Genomic DNA, 19,348 nt, shown 5'->3' with positions numbered 1-19,348 from the left:
TTCGAATTCCACAGGTTTCATGGTGGTAAAACAAGACAACAGTTGCTGTAAATTTTATCCGTCATCATTACAAATCTACATACGAATTATCACGGAAAGTCACTTGTCACAAGGGGTATCGTCTTCAAGTGAATTACCACACCACACCCAGGCAAGGGTTAACACATCAGTGGTCTTCACAGGATACCCCAAATCAGATCCACTCCTACGGATCAAACGAGTTGACAACCACACATTTGAGTACGCTGAATCGATAATTAACTCACCCTTGTGGGCATAGGAATGTTGCGATCAGTGACCCTTGGCCGCCACTTCCCTTGTTTTGATCTTCCCATTTTTCCGTCTTCGTCTCCGTCTGACTCTGAGTGTCTGTGTCCTCGGTTAAAACTAAACAAGCTGCGAGTGATGTAAAGAAGCTGCAAGTCAAACTGATTTAACTTTTTAATTTCTCTCTCTTAAAATGACAGACCACTTCAAACGAAATCTAGGGATTCATAACAACGGTCACTCCCCATTGTGATCTGACTGATGTGCCAGTACTTGGGATGACCGAGTGAATCACTTCCCTCATTCTGAGCAGGTGAACGGCTTCTCCCCAGTGTGAGCTCGCTGGTGACTCTGTAGGGTGGATGACTTACTGAATCCCTTCCCACAGACTGAGCAGGTGAACGGCTTCTCCCCAGTGTGAACTCGCTGGTGTCTCTGTAGGGTGGATGACTTACTGAATCCCTTCCCACAGACTGAGCAGGTGAACGGCTTCTCCCCAGTGTGAACTCGCAAGTGACTCCGTAGGTTGGATGACTGACTGAATCGCTTCCCACAGACTGAGCAGGTGAATGGCTTCTCCCCAGTGTGAACTCGCTGATGAATCTGTAGGTGGGATGACTGAGTGAATTTTTTGCCACAGACTGAGCAGGTGAATGGCTTCTCCCCAGTGTGAACTCGCTGATGACTCTGTAGGTTGGATGACTTACTGAATCCCTTCCCACAGACTGAGCAGGTGAACGGCTTCTCCCCAGTGTGAACTCGCAAGTGACTCCGTAGGTTAGATGACTGACTGAACCTCTCACCACAGACTGAGCAGGTGAATGGCTTCTCACCGGTGTGAACTCGCTGATGTATCTGTAGGGTGGAAGATCGAGTGAATAGCTTCCCACATTCTGAACAAATGAAGAGCTTCTCCCCAGTGTGAACCCGATGGTGTGCCATTACTTCAGATGATTGAGTGAATCCTTTCCCACAAATTCAGCAGATCACCAGCCTCTGCCCGGTGTGAACTGACTGGTGTGTCGGCAGGTGGGAAGACCGATTGAATCCTTTCTCACACACGGAACAGGTGAATGGCCTTGCACAGTGTGGACTTGCTGATGTACCTTCGGTTGAGATGACCGAGTGTATCTATTCCCACTGTCTGAGAAGGTGAACGGCCTTTCTCCTGTGTAAAATGACGGGCGTGCCAGTTGGTCAGATGACCGAATAAATCCCTCCCCACAGTCTGAGTAGGAAGGATGGTCGATTCAATCCCTCGCTCCACTTCTTAAATATCTGTACGGAGACAGTAAAACTGGCGTGCTGTGTTTGAGATTCCTGGAAATAAGTTCCTTCTCGTTTTAACCTTTGAAATGATTTACAAATTCCATCAATGGCTGTAGGACAACATTTCAGATGAGATTGCTTGAGTCGGCAAGTTTTGATCTGGCTGTTCCTCACTGTTACAATGAGGTAGAACCCAAGTTGGACAGAGAAGTCATCTCCTGACTGGGTAGAGTGTTGGTATCTAGAATGATCATTAATTCCCCGATGCTTTTCCTATTTCTATAACAATGGGGCATTTCTGCCAGCACCAATTTGTACCCTGGCGCAGTTTGAGACTCTCCATTGGTATTGTTCCCTCTTCCTGCTGAGCTGCATGCGTGCCTGGCCCCACAGTAACTGAAACACTCTCATGCAAATTGTCTTTCTTGACGTGCATCTGGGATTTTCTGTCACGTATTATTAACTTAAAGTTCCACAATTTTAACGCCGTATAAAAAATCCCTGCTGAGGTGAACGTTTGGTCTGCACAGCTGTTAAATGGACTTGTGGAAAATTGCAATACAGAAACAGGCCATTTGGGCCATCTGGTTTGTGCTGAACTAATTAAACTGCCCACTCCCACATCCCTACCATCCAGATACCTACACGAACCTCTTAAATGTTGAAATCGAGCTTGCATGCACCACTTGTGCTGGCTGCTCATTCCACACCCGGATGACCGTCTGTGTGAAGAAGGTTCCCCTCATGTTCCTCTTAACATTTCACCTTTCACCAACATGCAACACCTCGCACTTGTCCGCATTGAATTCCATTTTCTATTTCTCAAGCCATATTTCCACCTGGTCCAGGGATATTCTGTGGAAATCACTGTCGGTAATACTTTGTGGTTGGATCTGGATTGGGATTACCTTGCGGAAGCTACCTGTGTGTTAACCTTTGCCTGGGTGGTAGTTCCTTCTGAAGACAGTACTCCTGTGATAAGCTACTTCTGGTGATAATTCGTATGTGGATTTAGAACAACGACGGATAAGACCGACAGCGACTGTTATCCTGTTTTACCACTGTGGAATTTGTGGAATTCAACGTAATTGCCTTCTCTCGACATTCACCTTGGATTACAAATATCTCTCTCTCGTCATTGATTCCGTGGATGAACTGAAATTCATACCTTACCATCTCAAGACTTTAAGCTTGGTATTCCCTGAGCTCAGTGGTTTGGGAGTTATATTTACACATATGTGTACTCATAACACTTTCAGCTTTTGATTATTTTGCTTAATTTGTTATATTATAAGTAGATACGAATAAAGACAGTGGTTTTAATATCAAAACCACACTCCAGGTGTGGTCTATTGTGGCTGGTTCATTTAAACCGTTACAGGAAGTAACAGAGGTGTTCGTGTTTATCTCTTTCTGGGGGCCTCCATGTTAACACCTTTCTGTCTCTCTGTCACACCTTGCCAAACAGGTAGAACTAGGGGCCTGCTGGGTAAAAGTATGATTCCAATGTCTGTAATCCTGCTCAACCAGTGTGAGGAACTCTCAGCCCGAGCTTCCTCAAATAACACCTGGGCAAGAGAGTGAGGAACTGTGGTCCAGTCGGAGATGACTGTGGTTGTCGGTGTTTTGAGGGATGGTATCGCAGGCCCCCACCAAACTGAACTTCCTATACTGGGAAACATGCATCCTGGCCAGAACCGCAGTTGCCCAGCAGCCGAGAGAAATAACTGAGACTGAGAGATTTTGGATGATAGTTTTTCTCTCCTATGGAGTAGCCAGGAATTCACGAGAGATAATCAATTTGGATACAGCACTTGAGGAGCTGGCCACAATATTGCAGGGGCACTGACAGAAACACAGGCCCAAGTAACAGAAACATCCACTGAAATGATTGCAATCCGGCAAACAGTCGTACGGAATCGTACGGCTTTAGATTTTATCCCAGCTGAGAAAGGGGGAACCTGTGCTGTTATTGACACAGAATGCTGCACCTATATCCCTGATGAGGCTACTAACGTTACATCCCTCTCCAAGCACACTGCCAAGGAGACTGGCAGCATCAAGAGAGTAGGGCAGGATTTACACGGGTTCACCGAAGGGTCGAAATGGTGATCTTCGAAGACCTGTCGGTAATATGTGGGGCATGAAATTGCATTATGTCCAAATGGTTGTACATATCATTGTTATAATTACTGAGGTATGCGTTTTTACCCACTGAGAAGTCAATGCTGTACTTGGTTGCTTTCTCTGTAAAAAGTTACTGCTTTGTTGATCATGTAATGATCGAAAGGAGGGAATGATAAAGAATGTAAAAGGGTTAACTCTATATTGAAAAATAGCAGCCTGTTTTTCTGAAAGAAACTTCTGATGATGAACCAATGTGTTAAGCCGTGCTGAGCCAAATTTCTTCTTCAGGGTAGCTAGCTAGGGTTTCAGGATGCTTATCTCCTTGTGCACTCATGTGTAGAGATAGGACAGCTTCTGTCTGTTCTCTGTGTGTAAGCCATTATGACTATTTTGTAATTTGTCTTTAGGGTCTGCCATGTAGTAAATATTTTTGGCTCCAGCCTGTCTTGTGTGGGGACTATCTGGACAGATATATCTGTGGTGTAAGGGGAATTGGTGAATTGGGTGGGAGCATTCACAGACTGTTCCTGTCTGAGTGACTAAGTAAGTAAGTCCCGCTCTGAGTGGATAGTTCAAAGGTTAATTTATTATCAAAGCAGGTATTCATAAATAACGCTGTTTTTTTTTTCTTCTCCAGAGAACCACGAAACAAAGAAAACATGAAAGTCGTTCAGAGAGAAAAAAAAATGAAACTCCATCCCTACCCCCCGCATCAAAACGGACGGCATCCCGATCATCAACCCCCAAAATCTGCCCCTCCCGCACAAAAGGGAAGAAAAATATCGACACCCGTTAAAAAACATTCCTACCTGGAACAACTGAGGAGGAGCCGGTGTCACCAGTGTGGAGACGGCCACATCGGGAGCAGCGGACACAACACGCGACCCCGGAAGATTCACAGGTGAAGTGTCGCCTCACCTGGCAGGAGGATTGGACAACGGAGAAAGTTCGGTCGTCCCGCCCTTTCACTGTGACACCCCAAACCCCACATCAAATCCGTCCAAACGAATCTGGGCGAACTTTAATGACCAATAAATATAATTCATCTCAGCGATCAGCTGTCTGAGTGATTCCCTGACTCTGAGAGGAAGGGGTAGCTATGGTCCACATTGTCAGGGTGTTGAGTTTACCAGGAGACAAAGACTGCAGGGACGAGAGGTTTTCTGTTGACTAATACACTGTGTGTGGACCCCGCTGGCAATTCTGGTGTTGTGACCCGAATCGAGACAAAGATCACGCTGCCCACTCCACCAACAACACGGCACAGCCGAACACATAACAGGGGACTTTACATCTCACAACACTGGATTCAGTGATGAAATCCGTGATTAATGTTGTTGTCCCACTGAAAAGTCCATTAACCCTAACCCTAACCCTGCAATATGGTGTAAAATCCCGCTCCCCATACTAACACGGGTTATACAGACCAAAGAACAAATTGCCGGAGGAACTCAGTGGGTCGGGCAGCATCTGTGGAGGGAAATGGACCGTCAACATTTCGGGCCGAGACCCTCCCTCTGGACTGAGAGTGGACAGGAAATAGTCAGAGAAAAGAGGTGAGGGGTGGGGATGGGGCAAGAGCTGGGGAGTAAGAGGTGGATACAGGTTAGGGGGGAGGTGGAACGTGAAAATAGTGACAAGGGTGGGAGGTGAGCAGTTGGGGCAACACGGGGCTGCAGAAGATGGATATTAATTCCATAGAGGATGAACAAAGAGGTTAGAGAGTATTTGTTATAGAGAGCGCAATGAAGATTCACCTGACTGATCCCTGGAGCGGTGGGGTCATCATATGAAGAGCGATCAAATGTGATAACTCCAAATGTCATTTAGAGAATCGAGGACTGAGAGGCGAACACATTGAAATGCACAACATCATTACCGGTTGAACCAGGCATCCCAGTCTCTGAAAAAGGGGGTGGACTGTCCGGGACTGTGATGAGGGGAAATGTCTCCATTCCGAGGGTGGTAAATGTCTGTAAATCCCCACCACAGAGGGCGGTGAAGACTCAGTGATCATCATCACGTAGAAAAGAGGCCGGCAGATGTGTGGAGACCGAAGGGATAGAAGAAATGAGGATCGGACAGAAAAATGTGGCTGAGATGGAAGAGCAGCCGCCATCTTGTTGATGGTTAGAGGGGCCGAATGGCCACCTCCTGCTGTTTCTCACTTGATGTTTCAGAGTTCCTGTCCACTGAGACCGGAGGAATGTGAATAGAAATTAGTGTTTATAAACACAGAACCGATTAAAATGAAACGTGAACAATTCCTGTTTGGGCTTGAATTATGTTTAGGAACTGGATGGGAATCGAACCCGTGACTCTGTGACCTGGGGGTGGAGGGAAAGGGTTTGGTGTAGAAATGGTGTGGAAAAGTAGACATGTATCTGGTGTAAATATGGAATAATGTGGGGAATGCGGCGGATGGGTCGGGCAGTGTGTGATGGGCGAAGAGCAGAGTCACCGGTTCAGGTGGGAGACCCTCCACGCGTGATCTGATCCCGTTTCCTGTTCACGTTTTTCTGCAGATCTGCAGCATCTGCAGGTCACTGTTCTACGTCTCCGTGTAGCTTCACCTTTCCCCGTTCAGACAAGGCAATGAGATCCGGATCTCTCACGTCCTCTCGTTGTGGGTGGCAATGATTTTTTCCCCTGCAATATTTTCTGCATGTTTCATTCACTGTTTCAACGTGCTGAAGTGCAGACGATGTTTCTGGGTGTATGACCCATTTCTGTGAGAATTTAGCCATTTATATTTATCTGAGCTTCTCATAAATGTGTACAGTTTAATTCAGCTTCACTTCAGAATTTCCAAAGCAACAACGCAGTCAGTCAAATAGTTCCACACAATTAAAATGGTTTATTACATTTTTATTTTTGAACTATATATATATATATATACTTATTTTAAATCACAATTGTTAAAATCTTTTGTTAAGAATTAGGTTCTACTGCTACCGCAGAGACAACGAATTTCAAGGCATATGCCGGTGCTATTAAACCTGATTCTGATATTGATATGGGAGACCCACCAGCGGTCACCTGATCCCAGTTACCGCAGATCGTAATGTGAGATTGAAGCATCTTCCATATATTTGCTTTCCACAGAAATGACAACAGTTCAGTTTCCTTCTGTGGTTCCAGAGCAGAAGCTCAGTCTGTCTAATATTTCCACACAATTAAAATGGGGAAATTTGTTTATTATCATCATGTACTGAGCTACAGGGCCAATCTAGCCTGACGTACCATCCACACAGATAGATACATTACAACAGTACATTGAGCTGATATACGACAAAACAATAACTGTAACAAAGCATTATGGCTGCAGAGAAATTGCAGTGCAGATAGACATATGGTGCAGGGTCAAGTCGAGTTACATTGTGAGGTCGAGTCCATTTTATCCTTCATTTGGCTTATAACTGCAGACAGGAAGCCATCCGTCAGCCTGGTGTTACGCACTTTAAGGGTTTTGTATCTCTCCGCCAATGTGGGAGCGGATTTGCAGCAAGAATGTCCAGGTTATGAGCTTCTTTGTGTACATGGCCTGCTTTTCCGAGGGAGGGGAAGTTTATGGAGAGTCCATGGAGTGGAGGCTTGTTTCTCTGATGTTCTCTGCTCTCCAAAGTTCTCTGCAGTTCCTTGCAGTCATGGGCAGAGCAGTAGCCATACAAAGCATGAAGTATCGACATGGAGCTCAGAGACCTCGGCCTTCACCCTGTCTTGTGTAGCTGGATCCTGGACTTTTTGTCAGATCGCCAGCAGGTGGTAAGAGTGGGCTCCTCACCTCTGTCTCTCTGACCCTCAGCAGACATACCCCACAGGGTTGTCTCTTTGGCTCTCTCCTCTACTCTCTGTGCATCCATGACTTGTGTTGCCACCCACAGCTCCAATCTGCTAATTAAATTTGCTGACAATACTACATTGATTGGTCTAATCTCAAAAAATAACTTTCAACCGATCAAATCCCTACTGACAAGGTTCGGTCCGAACAAACTTTTCAACCTTCTTCAGGAGATTAGTCAGAGGAAGAGTGATAGCAGCAAAGTTCTTACAGAACTTACGATAATATCCATCCATTCCCAGAAACCTTCTAAGAGCCTTCTTAGCAGTCAGAATAGGAACTTGAGAAATTGCCTGGACTTTTGCCCGAACAGGAGCCAACTTGCTTTGACCTACAACATAGCCAAGACAGGTCACAGTGTCATGGCCAAATTCACTCTTAGCCAAGTTAACTGTAAGGCTGGCCTGGGAAAGCCTGTCAAACAGCTTTTATGCTACAGAGATATGCTCTTCCCAAGTGTCACTCCCTGTGACTAAGTCATCAATATTGGCATCTGTGTGTTTTAATCCTCGAATTACAGAATCAAACGTTCTCTGGAATGTTCCTGGACCATTTTTCATTCCAAACAGCAAAACATTGTATTCATACAACCCAGATGGTGTCACAAACGCAGAAATTTCTCTACCTCTGTCCGTCAATGGAACACACCAATACCCTTTCAATAGATCAATCTTTGTAAGAAATTTAGCTTTTCCAACCTTATTGACGCAATCACCTACCCTAGGGTAGGACATTTGCCTTCCTTTTATCAGTGCAAAATCTAACACTACCATCAGGTTTGGGCACAATGATGCAGGGTGAGCTCCAATCTGATGCTGAAGGACTAATAATACCATTTTCCAGCATATAGTCTATTCCTTGCTCAGCCAATTTACACTTTTCTACGTTCATGCAATATTGGTGTTGTTTAATCGGTTTTGCTTGACCAATATCTACATCATGTATTGCGACCGTGGTTTTTCTTGGGAACATCGGGAAATAAATCTTTAAACTTCAGAATTAATTCCTTCAGCTGTTGTTGTTGCTCTGGCTGCAGATGAGCCAACCTGTTATCAATATTTTCTGGAACAACCGAGTTCATTAGCTTAACTGGGACCATGTTTTGCTTGTGAAAAGTCTCAGACGAGTCAATTGTTTCATTCTCAGGGTTACCAGATTCATATGTTTTGACAACAACACACACAGATGGTGCCTGCTTGTCAAAATAAGACTTTATTATATTTATCTGTACCACCTGTGTTAGTTTACGTCAGTCGGGTGTTTTGATAACATAACTCACATTATTAATTTGAACGACTATTTCATCCGGTCCATTGAGTTTCGCCTGAAGTGGATTCGTCAACATTGGAGATAAGGTAAGCAACTTATCCCCCACCTGATATTTTATTTCGCAAGCCCGCTTATCAAACAAACACTTATTTTGTTTTGAGAAATCTTTAAGTTTTGTCTCGCTAGACTACAGGCCTGGAGTAGTTCATTGTTGTACTTCAAAACTTAGTCTAACAAGTTAACATGCACATCCCCATCAATTCATTGTTCCTTTAACAAGGTCAAAGGTCCCCTCACTCTATGACCAAATACAAATTCAAATGGACTAAAGTCCAGTGATTCCTGTACCAACTCTCTCACTGCGAACAAAAGCAAATATATTCCTTCATGTCAGTCCTTTCCATTTTCAACACAGTATGTTTTTTTTTTTGGCATGTGTGTGCGTGCGTCCGATGATGTATTTTTCAAGCCTTTACAAGGCACGGAGCGAGAGAGTGAGAGACAGTGTGGAACACATTGTGTCTTAATCATTGTTTTGATGGTAGAATGAAATCTTTCTAGAACCCATCGTAATTCTGGATGGTACGCAGACAATGTAATTTGTTTCGCACCCAGTTCATCAACTACCTACTGGAATAATCCAGATGTAAAATTACTTCATGTCAGACTGGATTTCTTTAGGCAAACCAAATAAAGTAAAAAAAAACTCGGTAAGAGCCTTCGCCACAGTTTTAGCTTTAATATTTCTGAGAGGTATTGCCTCTGGGAATCTAGATGCAGTACACATAATAGTTAGCAGATACTGATGGCCAGATTTAGTCTTTGGCAATGGGCCAACACAATCCACTATAAATTTTGAAAAGGGTTCACCAAATGCAGTTATATATAGACTGCAGTGGGGCACTGTGGAGATCTGATTAGGTTTACGAACAACTTGACCAATGTGACAGGTTCTGCAACAGGTCACAACATCTTTCCTCAGATTAGGCCTGTAGAATTATTACATAATCCTGTTTACAGTTTTATTCACTCCAAAATGGCCACCTGAGGGCAGACTGTGGGCCAAAGTTAAAATTTCAGTCCTATAAAGTTTAGGAACTACACCTTGGTGAACAATTGCCCATGCCTCACCCGCTGGTATAGCAGGTGGCCTCCACTTCCTCATTATCATTCCATCCTTGTGATAATACCCTACTGGCACTTTCTTAATCTCATCACCTGAGAAAGCTGTTTCTTTTAAAGCTTCAAACTCAGGGTCTTGGTTCTGTTCTGCGATTAACTCGTCTGCGTCGGAAGACATTTTAGCCATACTTCGAGTTCCTGCGCAGGAAGGATAAATGGTAAAATCCATCTGTGGGTCGTCAGTGTTTGGGTTAATTGTTAACTGCACTGCAGGAACAACTTTACCATCTGCCAGGTCATTCACTAACAGCAAAATAACATCTTCCTCTGGTAAACTGGAGCATACTCCGATCTTAACAGGTCCTGAAACCAACCCTGACAGTAAAGTTACCTTGTGAAATGACAAGGAAACCATGTCGCCCCCAATGACTTTAATAAGATTTACCTCACCAGTGTTAGTCTCATCACCAAACTTTAGAACGCTGTCCAATATAAGTGACTGAGAAGCCCCAGTAACTCAAAGAATTTTCACTGGTACCCGGGTTGACCCTGCCTTTACTAATACAAACCCATCTGACATAAAATGATCGATTCCCTTCTTAACACGGTCAGACCTCTCAGACCTTAACTGAGCTTGAAACAGAATGTTCAGAACCCTGTGGGTTGATAGGTGCTTCAACATACTGACCATAGGCATTTGGGACTGACTCCTTTTCCTTTTTCTTCTTCAGGATGGAACAATTAGCCATAATATAACCAGCTTTCTTACAATAGCAACAAGTGAGACCAGAATATTTCTCCTTCAACTGCTTCCCTTCATCCTTACTGTTGTCACTATTCCAGCTTTAATTTCTGGTTTACCCTGGTGATCCCTGCTACTCTTTTGGAATCTCTTATTCGGGATAATCTTAACCTTATGAGTAGAAACAAACTCACCTGCTATTCTATCAGACTCCTGCAAATTGGCAGCATCCTTTTCATCTAAATAGGTCTTTATGTCACCACGAATGCACCCTTTGAATTCTTCAATTAAAAGCAACACTTTCAAGCTGTTACAATCGTCATTTATATTTTTATATGTGTACCGGCAGTCAAAACACACAAACTTCTCATAAGCAAGTTCCATATGTCTGTTTCACAGATTCCCTCAAATTTCCAAACTTTTGTCTGTATGATTCTGGGACCAACTCGTAAGCTTTGAGCACAGACTGTATCACTAGGTCATAATCAGCTGTTTCATCAACTGTCAAAGCAGAATAGGCTTGCTGGGCCTTCCCCTTAATTACACTTTGTAACAGAATAGGCCAACCCTCTTTTGGCCACTTTAAACTCTGAGCAATTTTCTCAAAATGCTGAAAGTATATATCAACCTCTGCCTCGTCAAATGGAGGTACCAATTTAACTTCCTGACTGGCCTTAAATTTATCACTAGAGTCTAACGCTAGACCCCTTTGCTGCAATCTCTCTATCTTTTCCAGCTCAAACAGCCTCTGTCTTTCTGCTTCCTCCCTGTTTTTCTGCCTCTCTAGCCTCAAACTGCCTCTGCCTTCCGCAGCCTCCATCTTTATTTTTTCTCACCTGTTCTGCAGCTCAAGCTAACGAGGTTTACTTTCAAGAAACGCCTCCACTTTAAACAGTCCCTCAGATACATAATGTTTAGCTATTATCTTCTGCATCTGTGCCTTCCTTATTGTCGATTTCACCTTAGCAAGTTTTAACCTTCTAGCAAGCCTCAACAACTCAATCCTTCTGGCATCCTCTAATACCTCAGAGGCTGGCGCTTCCTGACATCTATCAACATCCATTGCTACTGATTTTCCACACACAAATAAATCAGAGGGACTTCCTCAATGAAATCGATAATTAATGACAATGCCCCCAAAACTGTTAATATCTCGGACGCAGGCCCAATTTTGTTATGAATCATAATGCTTTAGAAATGAACCAGCAGCAATAGACTACACCTGGGGTCTGTTTTTGAAGTTAAAACTATCTTTATTAGAATCTACTTATAATATAGAAACAAGCAAGGTAAACAAAAGTTAACATTGTTGTGTGTATATATATGTGCAAATATAACTCCAAAACTATTGAGCTCGGGAGAAACAAGACTTGGAGTCTTGAGATGGCAAAGTATGAAAGTTCAGTTCAACCATGGAATAGGTGATGAGAGAGATATTTGTAATCCAGCGTAAATGTTGAGAGAAGGCAATTATGTCGAATTCCACAGGTTTCATGGTGGTAAAACAAGACAACAGTTGCTGTAAATTTTATCCGTCATCATTCCAAATCCACATACGAATTATCACGGAAAGTGACTTGTCACAAGGGGTATCGTCTTCAAGTAAATTACCACACCACACCCAGGTAAGGGTTAATACATCAGTGGTCTTCACAGGATACCCCAAATCAGATCCACTCCTACGGATCAAACGAGGTGACAACCACACATTTGAGTACGCTGAATCGATAATTAACCCACCCTTGTGGGCATAGGAAAGTTGCGATCAGTGACCCTTGGCTGCCACTTCCCTTGTTTTGATCTTTCCATTTTTCCTTCTTCGTCTCCGTCTATCTCTGAGTGTCTTTGCCCTCGGTTAAAACTAAACAAGCTGCACGTGATGTAAACAAGCTGCAGGGCAGACTGATTCACCTTCTTAATCTCTCTCTCTCTTAAAATGACAGTCCACGGCAAACAAAACCTAGGGAATCATAACAACGGCCACATCCCAATGGGAACTGACTGGTGTGCCAGTAATTGGGGTGAATGTGTGAATCCTTTCCCACATTCTGAGCAGGTGAATGGGCTCGCTCCAGTGTGAACTCGCTGATGTACCTTCAGATGCGATGATTTAGTGAGTCCCTTCCCACATTCTGAGCAGGTGAATGGCTTCTCCCCAGTGTGAACTTGCTGGTGACTCTGTAGGGTGGATGAATGAGTGAATCTCGTCCCACAGTCTGAGCAAGTGAATGGCTTCTCCCCAGTGTGAACTTGCTGGTGACTCTGTAGGGTGGATGAGTGAGTGAATCTCGTCCCACAGTCTGAGCAGGTGAATGGCTTACCCCAGTGTGAACTTGCTGTTGACTCTGTAGGGTGGATGAGTGAGTGAATCTCGTCCCACATTCTGAGCAGGTGAATGGCCTCTCTCCAGTGTGAACCCACTGATGTCTCTGTAGGGTGGATGACTCAGTGAATCCTTTCCCACATTCTGAGCAGGTGAACTGCTTTTCCCCTGTGTGAACTGACTGGTGTGCCAGTAATTGGGATCACCGAGTGAATCCCTTCCCACACTCTGAGCAGGTGAAGGGCTCTCTCCAGTGTGAACTCACTGATGACTCTGTAGTGTGGATGACTGTGTGAATGGCTTCTCCCCAGTGCGAACTCGCTGATGACTCTGCAGATTGGATGACTGAGTGAATCCCTTCCCACAGACTGAGCAAGTGAACGGCTTCTCCCCAGTTTGAACTCACTGGTATGCCATTAGGTCAGATGACTGAGTGCATTCTTTCCCAGAAATTCAGCAGATGACAGCCTCTGCCTGGTGTGAACTGACTGTTGTGTCCACAGGTGGGAAGACTGACTGAATCCTTTCTCACACACAGAACAGGTGAATGGCCTTGCCCAGTGTGAACTTACCTTCAGTTGAGATGACCGAGTGAATCCATTTCCACCGTCTGAGCAGGTGAACGGCCTTTTTTCCTGTGAAAAATGACGGGCATGCCAGTTGGTCAAATGCACGAGTGAATCCCACCCCACAGTCTGAGCAGGAAGGATGGTCGATTGAATCCTTCGCTCCACTTCTTAAATATCTGGACAGAGACAGCAAAACTGGCATGCCGTGTTTGAGATCCCTGGAGAGAAATTCCTTCTCATTTTTAACCGGTAAAAAGATTTACAAAATACATCAATGGATGTAGGACAACATTTCAAGAGAGATTACTTGAGTTGCCAAGATTTGATCATCCAATTTACTATCTCATCTTGAATGCTGAATGACTGAACCTTCTTGACCAACCTCCCATATGAGACTTTGTCAAGTGCCTTGCTAAAGTCCATGTAAACAACATCCACTGCCTTGACCTCCCCATCTATTTTGTTTCCACATATGGATTACCAATCTGATCTTGCAGAGGATTAATTTTTCCCTTCCAATCCTTTTGCTTTTAACATATCTGCAGATTCCCTGAGGATTCTCCTTCACCTTATCTGCTGGGGCAACCTCATGCCTTCTTTTATTTCTTTCATAAGTGTTCACTTGAATTTCCTGTATTTCATAAGTACCCCATTTGTTCCTATCTGCCTGTACCTGGTATGCACCTCCTTTTTATTGATCTGGGAGAGGAAAGCCAAATGGGTGATAGAGCTGAATGCTGGGAGGTAGGGGTAAGGGTTGGGGGTTAAACGAAAATGGCAGGGGGAATGGGAGCCTGGATAACTGAACAGAGAGTGGAGTGTTTGTGGAGATAGTTGTTGTTCAGTCCTCAAAGTCAGGAATGAAAAAGTTGAGCATGGTGCAGTGAATATGCTGAGCCCTGTATATTTCAATGCAAGGAGCATTGTAGGAAAGGTGGATGTGTTCAGGGCATGGATCAACACCTGGAATTAAGATACTAGGATCTGGCAACTGTGGATTGGGACAGGCTGCTTTATGGCAAAGGGAGAGGAAGGCAGAATCTTATGGAGTATAAGAACTGCAAGAGAACACATAAGAAATAAACCAGTGTGGCTAAAAGAAGGCATAAGGTTGCCCTCACAGAAAAGATGAAGGATAATTCTCGGAGATTCTAGAGAGAGATTAAGAGCAAAAGGATTGCAAGGCACAAAGTTGGTCCTCTGGAAGACCGGAATGGCAATCCACGTGTGGAAACAAAGCAGAAAGGGGAGATCTTAAATCTTAAATATTTTTCCATCTCTGTTTACTCAGGAGATGATCAAAGAGTCCATGGGAGTGTGGAAAAGTGGCATTAAAATCGTGGACCCTGTACAGATTAAAGAAGAGTAGTTACTTCACTGTTCAAAATAGAAGATAGAAATCTACAGCATATTCCAGACCATTCAGACTAAAATGTTGTGCCAACCATGTAACCTACTCTAGTAACTGCCTAGAATTTCCCTAGCACACAGCCCTCTGTTTTTCTAAGCTCCATGTGCCTATCTAAGAGGCTGTTAAAAGACCCCATTGTATCTGTCTGGACCACCGCTGCTGGCAGTGCATTCCACGGACGCACCACTCTCTGTGTAAAAATCTTACCCCTGACATCCCTCAGTATCTAGTTCCAAGCACCTTCAAACTATGCCCCCTCATGTTAGCCATTTCAACCCTGGGAAAAAAACCTCTGGCTATCCACACTCTGAATGCCCCTCATCGTTTTATACACCTAAAAAAGGCTCTAAACATAAAGAAGGAAATTATACATTGGATTGAGGATTTGTTAGAAGTATAGAAAATTATGAGAGTATAGATAGGTTAAATGCAAGCAGCTTTTTCCACGGAGGTTGTGTGGGACTACAACCAGAGGTCATGGGTAAATGGAGAAGGTGAATATTTAATGGGATCATGTACAAAAGCTCTTTACTGAAATGTTTGTGAGAGCGTGGAATGAGATGCCAGCACAAGTGGTGACTATGAGTTCGGTTTCACCACTTAACGGAAGTTTGGATGAGAGCCTGAATGGTAGGGGTATGAAGGGTGATGGTCCCAGTGCAGGTCGTTGCATTAGACAGCTTAAATGTTTTTTTCAGCATTGGCTAGATGGGCCAAATAGCCCATTTCAATACTGAACTTCTCCATGTTTCAATGACAGAGATGCTGGCCAAACTTGTTTGGAAGGGAAAGATAGGAGTGACAACGGAGCAACAATGGCTGGAGTGTTTGGGAGCAATTCGGGAACTGAGCAATTCCACAGAAGTGGAAATATTAGAAAGACAGGAGGACACAACCGTGGCTAAAATGAGAAGCCAAAGCCACTATAAAAGCCAGAGAGAGGGCACATAATAGAGCAAAAACTATAGGGAAACTTTTCGAAACCAACAGCAGACAACTAAAAAAAAAACTCAGGTGAGCTCAGTGCGTGAAATCATGATATTGTAGTCATTAATGGATCTTGGTAGCATCCAACAGTCTGAGGTTTTTAGAGGAACAAAATATCCGGCGCCTCTATATCTCATTAAAAGCAAGGTTCCCTGCAGTTGGAAATTTTCAATTTTTATTTTGGCAGGCACATGCAAACCCTGCACCCGCAAAATTTCATTTCTGAAGGCCTCCCACTTACAAGTACTCCTTTGCCAGGAAACAGCCTGTCCCAAACCACACTTGTCAAATCCTTTCTGATACCATCAAAGTTGACCTTCCCCCAATTTAGAATCTCAACCCATGGTCCAGACCTTTCTTTTTCCATATTTCCTTTGAATCTCATGGCATTATAATCACTAAATTCTGTCACCAGCCCTGGATCATTTCCTTACAGCTTATTGCACACTTCTGCGTCGGGAATTCTACGTACTGACTAAGGAAACATTTGACAAACTCTACCCCATCTAGTCCTTTTACAGTATGGGAGTCCCAGTCAATATATGGAAAGTTAAAATCACTTAGTGAATTCAACCTTTGTTTATTGGCATGGTCTGCGATCTCTCTACAAATTTGTTCCTCTAATTCCCACAGACTGTTGGGTCTTGCATTGTGATATACACAGCTCAGCACATTCATCGCATCATGCTCAACCATTTGATTGCTGATTCTATCTGAGGTCTGAACAACATCTGACTGGTGTCAAGAAAACAAACTCTCCCTCACTGTCACAAAAATAAAGGAGCTGATTGTGGACTACAGGAGGAATGGAGACAGGCTGGCCCCTATTGACATTAATCAATCTGTGGTTAAGAAGGTGAGTAGCTTTAAGTTCCTTGGCATAAACACCACCGAGGATATCACATGGTGCCCTGACGAAGGGTCTCGGCCAGAAACGTCGACAGTGCTTCTCCCTATAGATGCTACCTGGCCTGCTGTGTTCCACCAGCATTTTGTGTGTGTTGCTTGAATTTCCAGCATCTGCAGATTTCCTCGTGTGTATGTACTGGCTGTGTTGTAAAAAAAAGCACAACAGCACCTCTTTCACCTCAGACGACTGAAGAAGTTTGGGTTGGGGCCCCAAATACCAAGAACTTTCTACAGGAACACAACTGAGAGCACCCTGACTGGCTGCATCACTGCCTGGTATGGGAACTGTACTTCCCTTAATTGCAGGAACCTGCAGAGAGTGGTGCGGACAGCCCAGCACATCTGTAGACGTGAACTTCCCATTATTCAGGACATTTACAGAGACAGGTGTGTAAAAGGGGCACAAAGGACATCGGGGACCAAATTCACCACAACCACAAACTGTTCCTATTGCTACCATCCAGGAAATGGTACCACAGCAAAAGGACCAACAGGCTCCGGGACACCATCTTCTACCAGGTCATCAGACTGATTAATTCATGCTGATACAATTGCATTTGTATATTATATTAACTGTCCTATGTACAAACTATTTATCATAAATGACTATATATTACACACTGCACATTTAGATGGAGACATAAAGTAAACGTTTCTACTCGATGTAATAAAGTCAATTCAATTCAATTCACCCTCTCCACCATCTGTTCGGTCATTCTGGCTCCCATTCCCCCTACAACTTATTTTAACCACATTACCCCTCACCCCACCCCCCCACCCTACCACTAGCAACCCTTACCACTAGGATATTAATCCCCTCTTCTTCTGTTCCCCTAACAAATCCCCTATCACCCCTTTCCTCTACCAGGTAATCCCCCCCAACAACTTCTAAAATGGTCCACCTGTTGTTTTGGGGGGATGAGCACCAGAGTACTCTGCGATGCCAAGTCACCCCAACCACAAAGTGTTCCAGCTTCTACCAACCGGGAAACGGTACTGCAGCATAAAAGCCAGGCCCAACAGGCTCCTGGACAGCTCCTTCCACCAGGCCAACAAGTTAATTTATGCTGATACAGTTGTGTTTCTGTCATAATGACTGTCCTATGTACAAACAATTTATTGTAAATTACACATTGCACATGGAGAAGTAATATCAAGCTTTCTACTCCTCATGTATATGAATGATATAAGTCAATTCATTTCACCCACTTCACTATCCGTTCTGGCATTCTGACTCCCATTCCCCCCTGCAAATTTAGTTTCATCACACACTAGCAACAGCAAGCCTTACCACTAGGATATTAGATCTCTGCTAGTCTTAATTCCCAAACTAACAAATCCCCTATCAACCATTTGACATTCCTCTGCCAGGTAATCCCCCCAACAGTTTCTAAAGTGGTCTATCTGTTGTTGTATGAGATGGCAACAAGAGTACTCTGGAATGGCTATTTAACTTTATTCCCCTTCATGTCTCTCAACCAGTTTCCTGTGTCCTGCACCTTGGGTGTAACTCACCTCTCTTCATGTCATAACTATCACCCCCTCCAACTCCCGGATGATCCAGAATTCATCAATTTCTAGCTCCAACTCCTTAAATTGGAGCTGGACACACATCTTGTAGGTGAGGGCATCAGAGACACTGGAGGTCGCCCCACCTTCCCACCAATGTCCCCTCTAATTTGTAATGACCAGTGTGCATATAAATCTTGTAATGTGCATTATTTTACCCAGTGACAACATGTGCACAGTGAATTTTATCTGGAGAGGTAAGAACTTGGATCTCCTCTGGGTTCGATGGAGTTCATCTGCCCTCTCACAGAACCTACGTAGCAGGCCTGTAATGGGTAATGAAGGATTTGCACATGGTCTATATGTGATTTGCTTGCTAAGTTACGCTTTAAAAAGTTGCATTTTCCAAATATCACTCCACTTCTTCACACCTGAAAATTCTCCAGCAACCTTTGCATCTCCACAACAAACACAGGTAACACAAGTTTCCGTATTCTACATAAATATATCCCCTGAACCCTGCCCCAAGTGACAGATGGTGGTGAACTCAGTGATGGCAATGCCAATGAAAATGAAGGGAAGGGCAGTAGTCTGTCTCATTGGAGTCTGGCACATTTGGGATGTGAAAGCTACTTGTTGCCCAGGACAAAGGTGTTTGATATCATTAACTTCCCAGAGAGAATGAGTCAAAACATGTCGTCACGGGTAGAAAATTCGAGAACAAAAGGAGGTAGCTCAAGCAACACACACAAAATGCTGGAGGAACTCAGCAAGCCAGGCAGCATCTATGGAAAAGCGTACTATTACTGAGTTCCTCCGGTATTTTGTGTGTGTTGCTTGCATTTCCAGCATCTGCAGATTTTCTCGTTTGTGATTGGAAGTGGAACAAAGGTGATTTTCTCAACTGCTGATGTAAAAGACCCGATTTTGTTCCCTTTCTCCGAGTTCCTAATCCTTGCATTTGGATAGCTGGAGCTCAGCTCTGTCTGAGAGATCCATCGGT

General features: G+C 44.0%; 1 protein-coding gene across 1 annotated transcript in view; it reads right to left on the bottom strand.

Annotated features, from left to right (window-relative positions):
* Positions 1-19,348, bottom strand: part of LOC140720884 (uncharacterized) — a 186,017-nt gene that overhangs the window by 57,827 nt on the left and 108,842 nt on the right. The window contains 1 exon segment of the mRNA XM_073035732.1: positions 577-1,160. Within this exon segment, the coding sequence (XP_072891833.1) occupies positions 577-1,160 (584 nt within the window).

This window comes from Hemitrygon akajei, unplaced genomic scaffold (genome assembly GCF_048418815.1).
Source record: "Hemitrygon akajei unplaced genomic scaffold, sHemAka1.3 Scf000048, whole genome shotgun sequence".
NCBI lineage: Eukaryota > Metazoa > Chordata > Chondrichthyes > Myliobatiformes > Dasyatidae > Hemitrygon > Hemitrygon akajei.
This window is presented reverse-complemented; position numbering and strand designations above follow the sequence as displayed.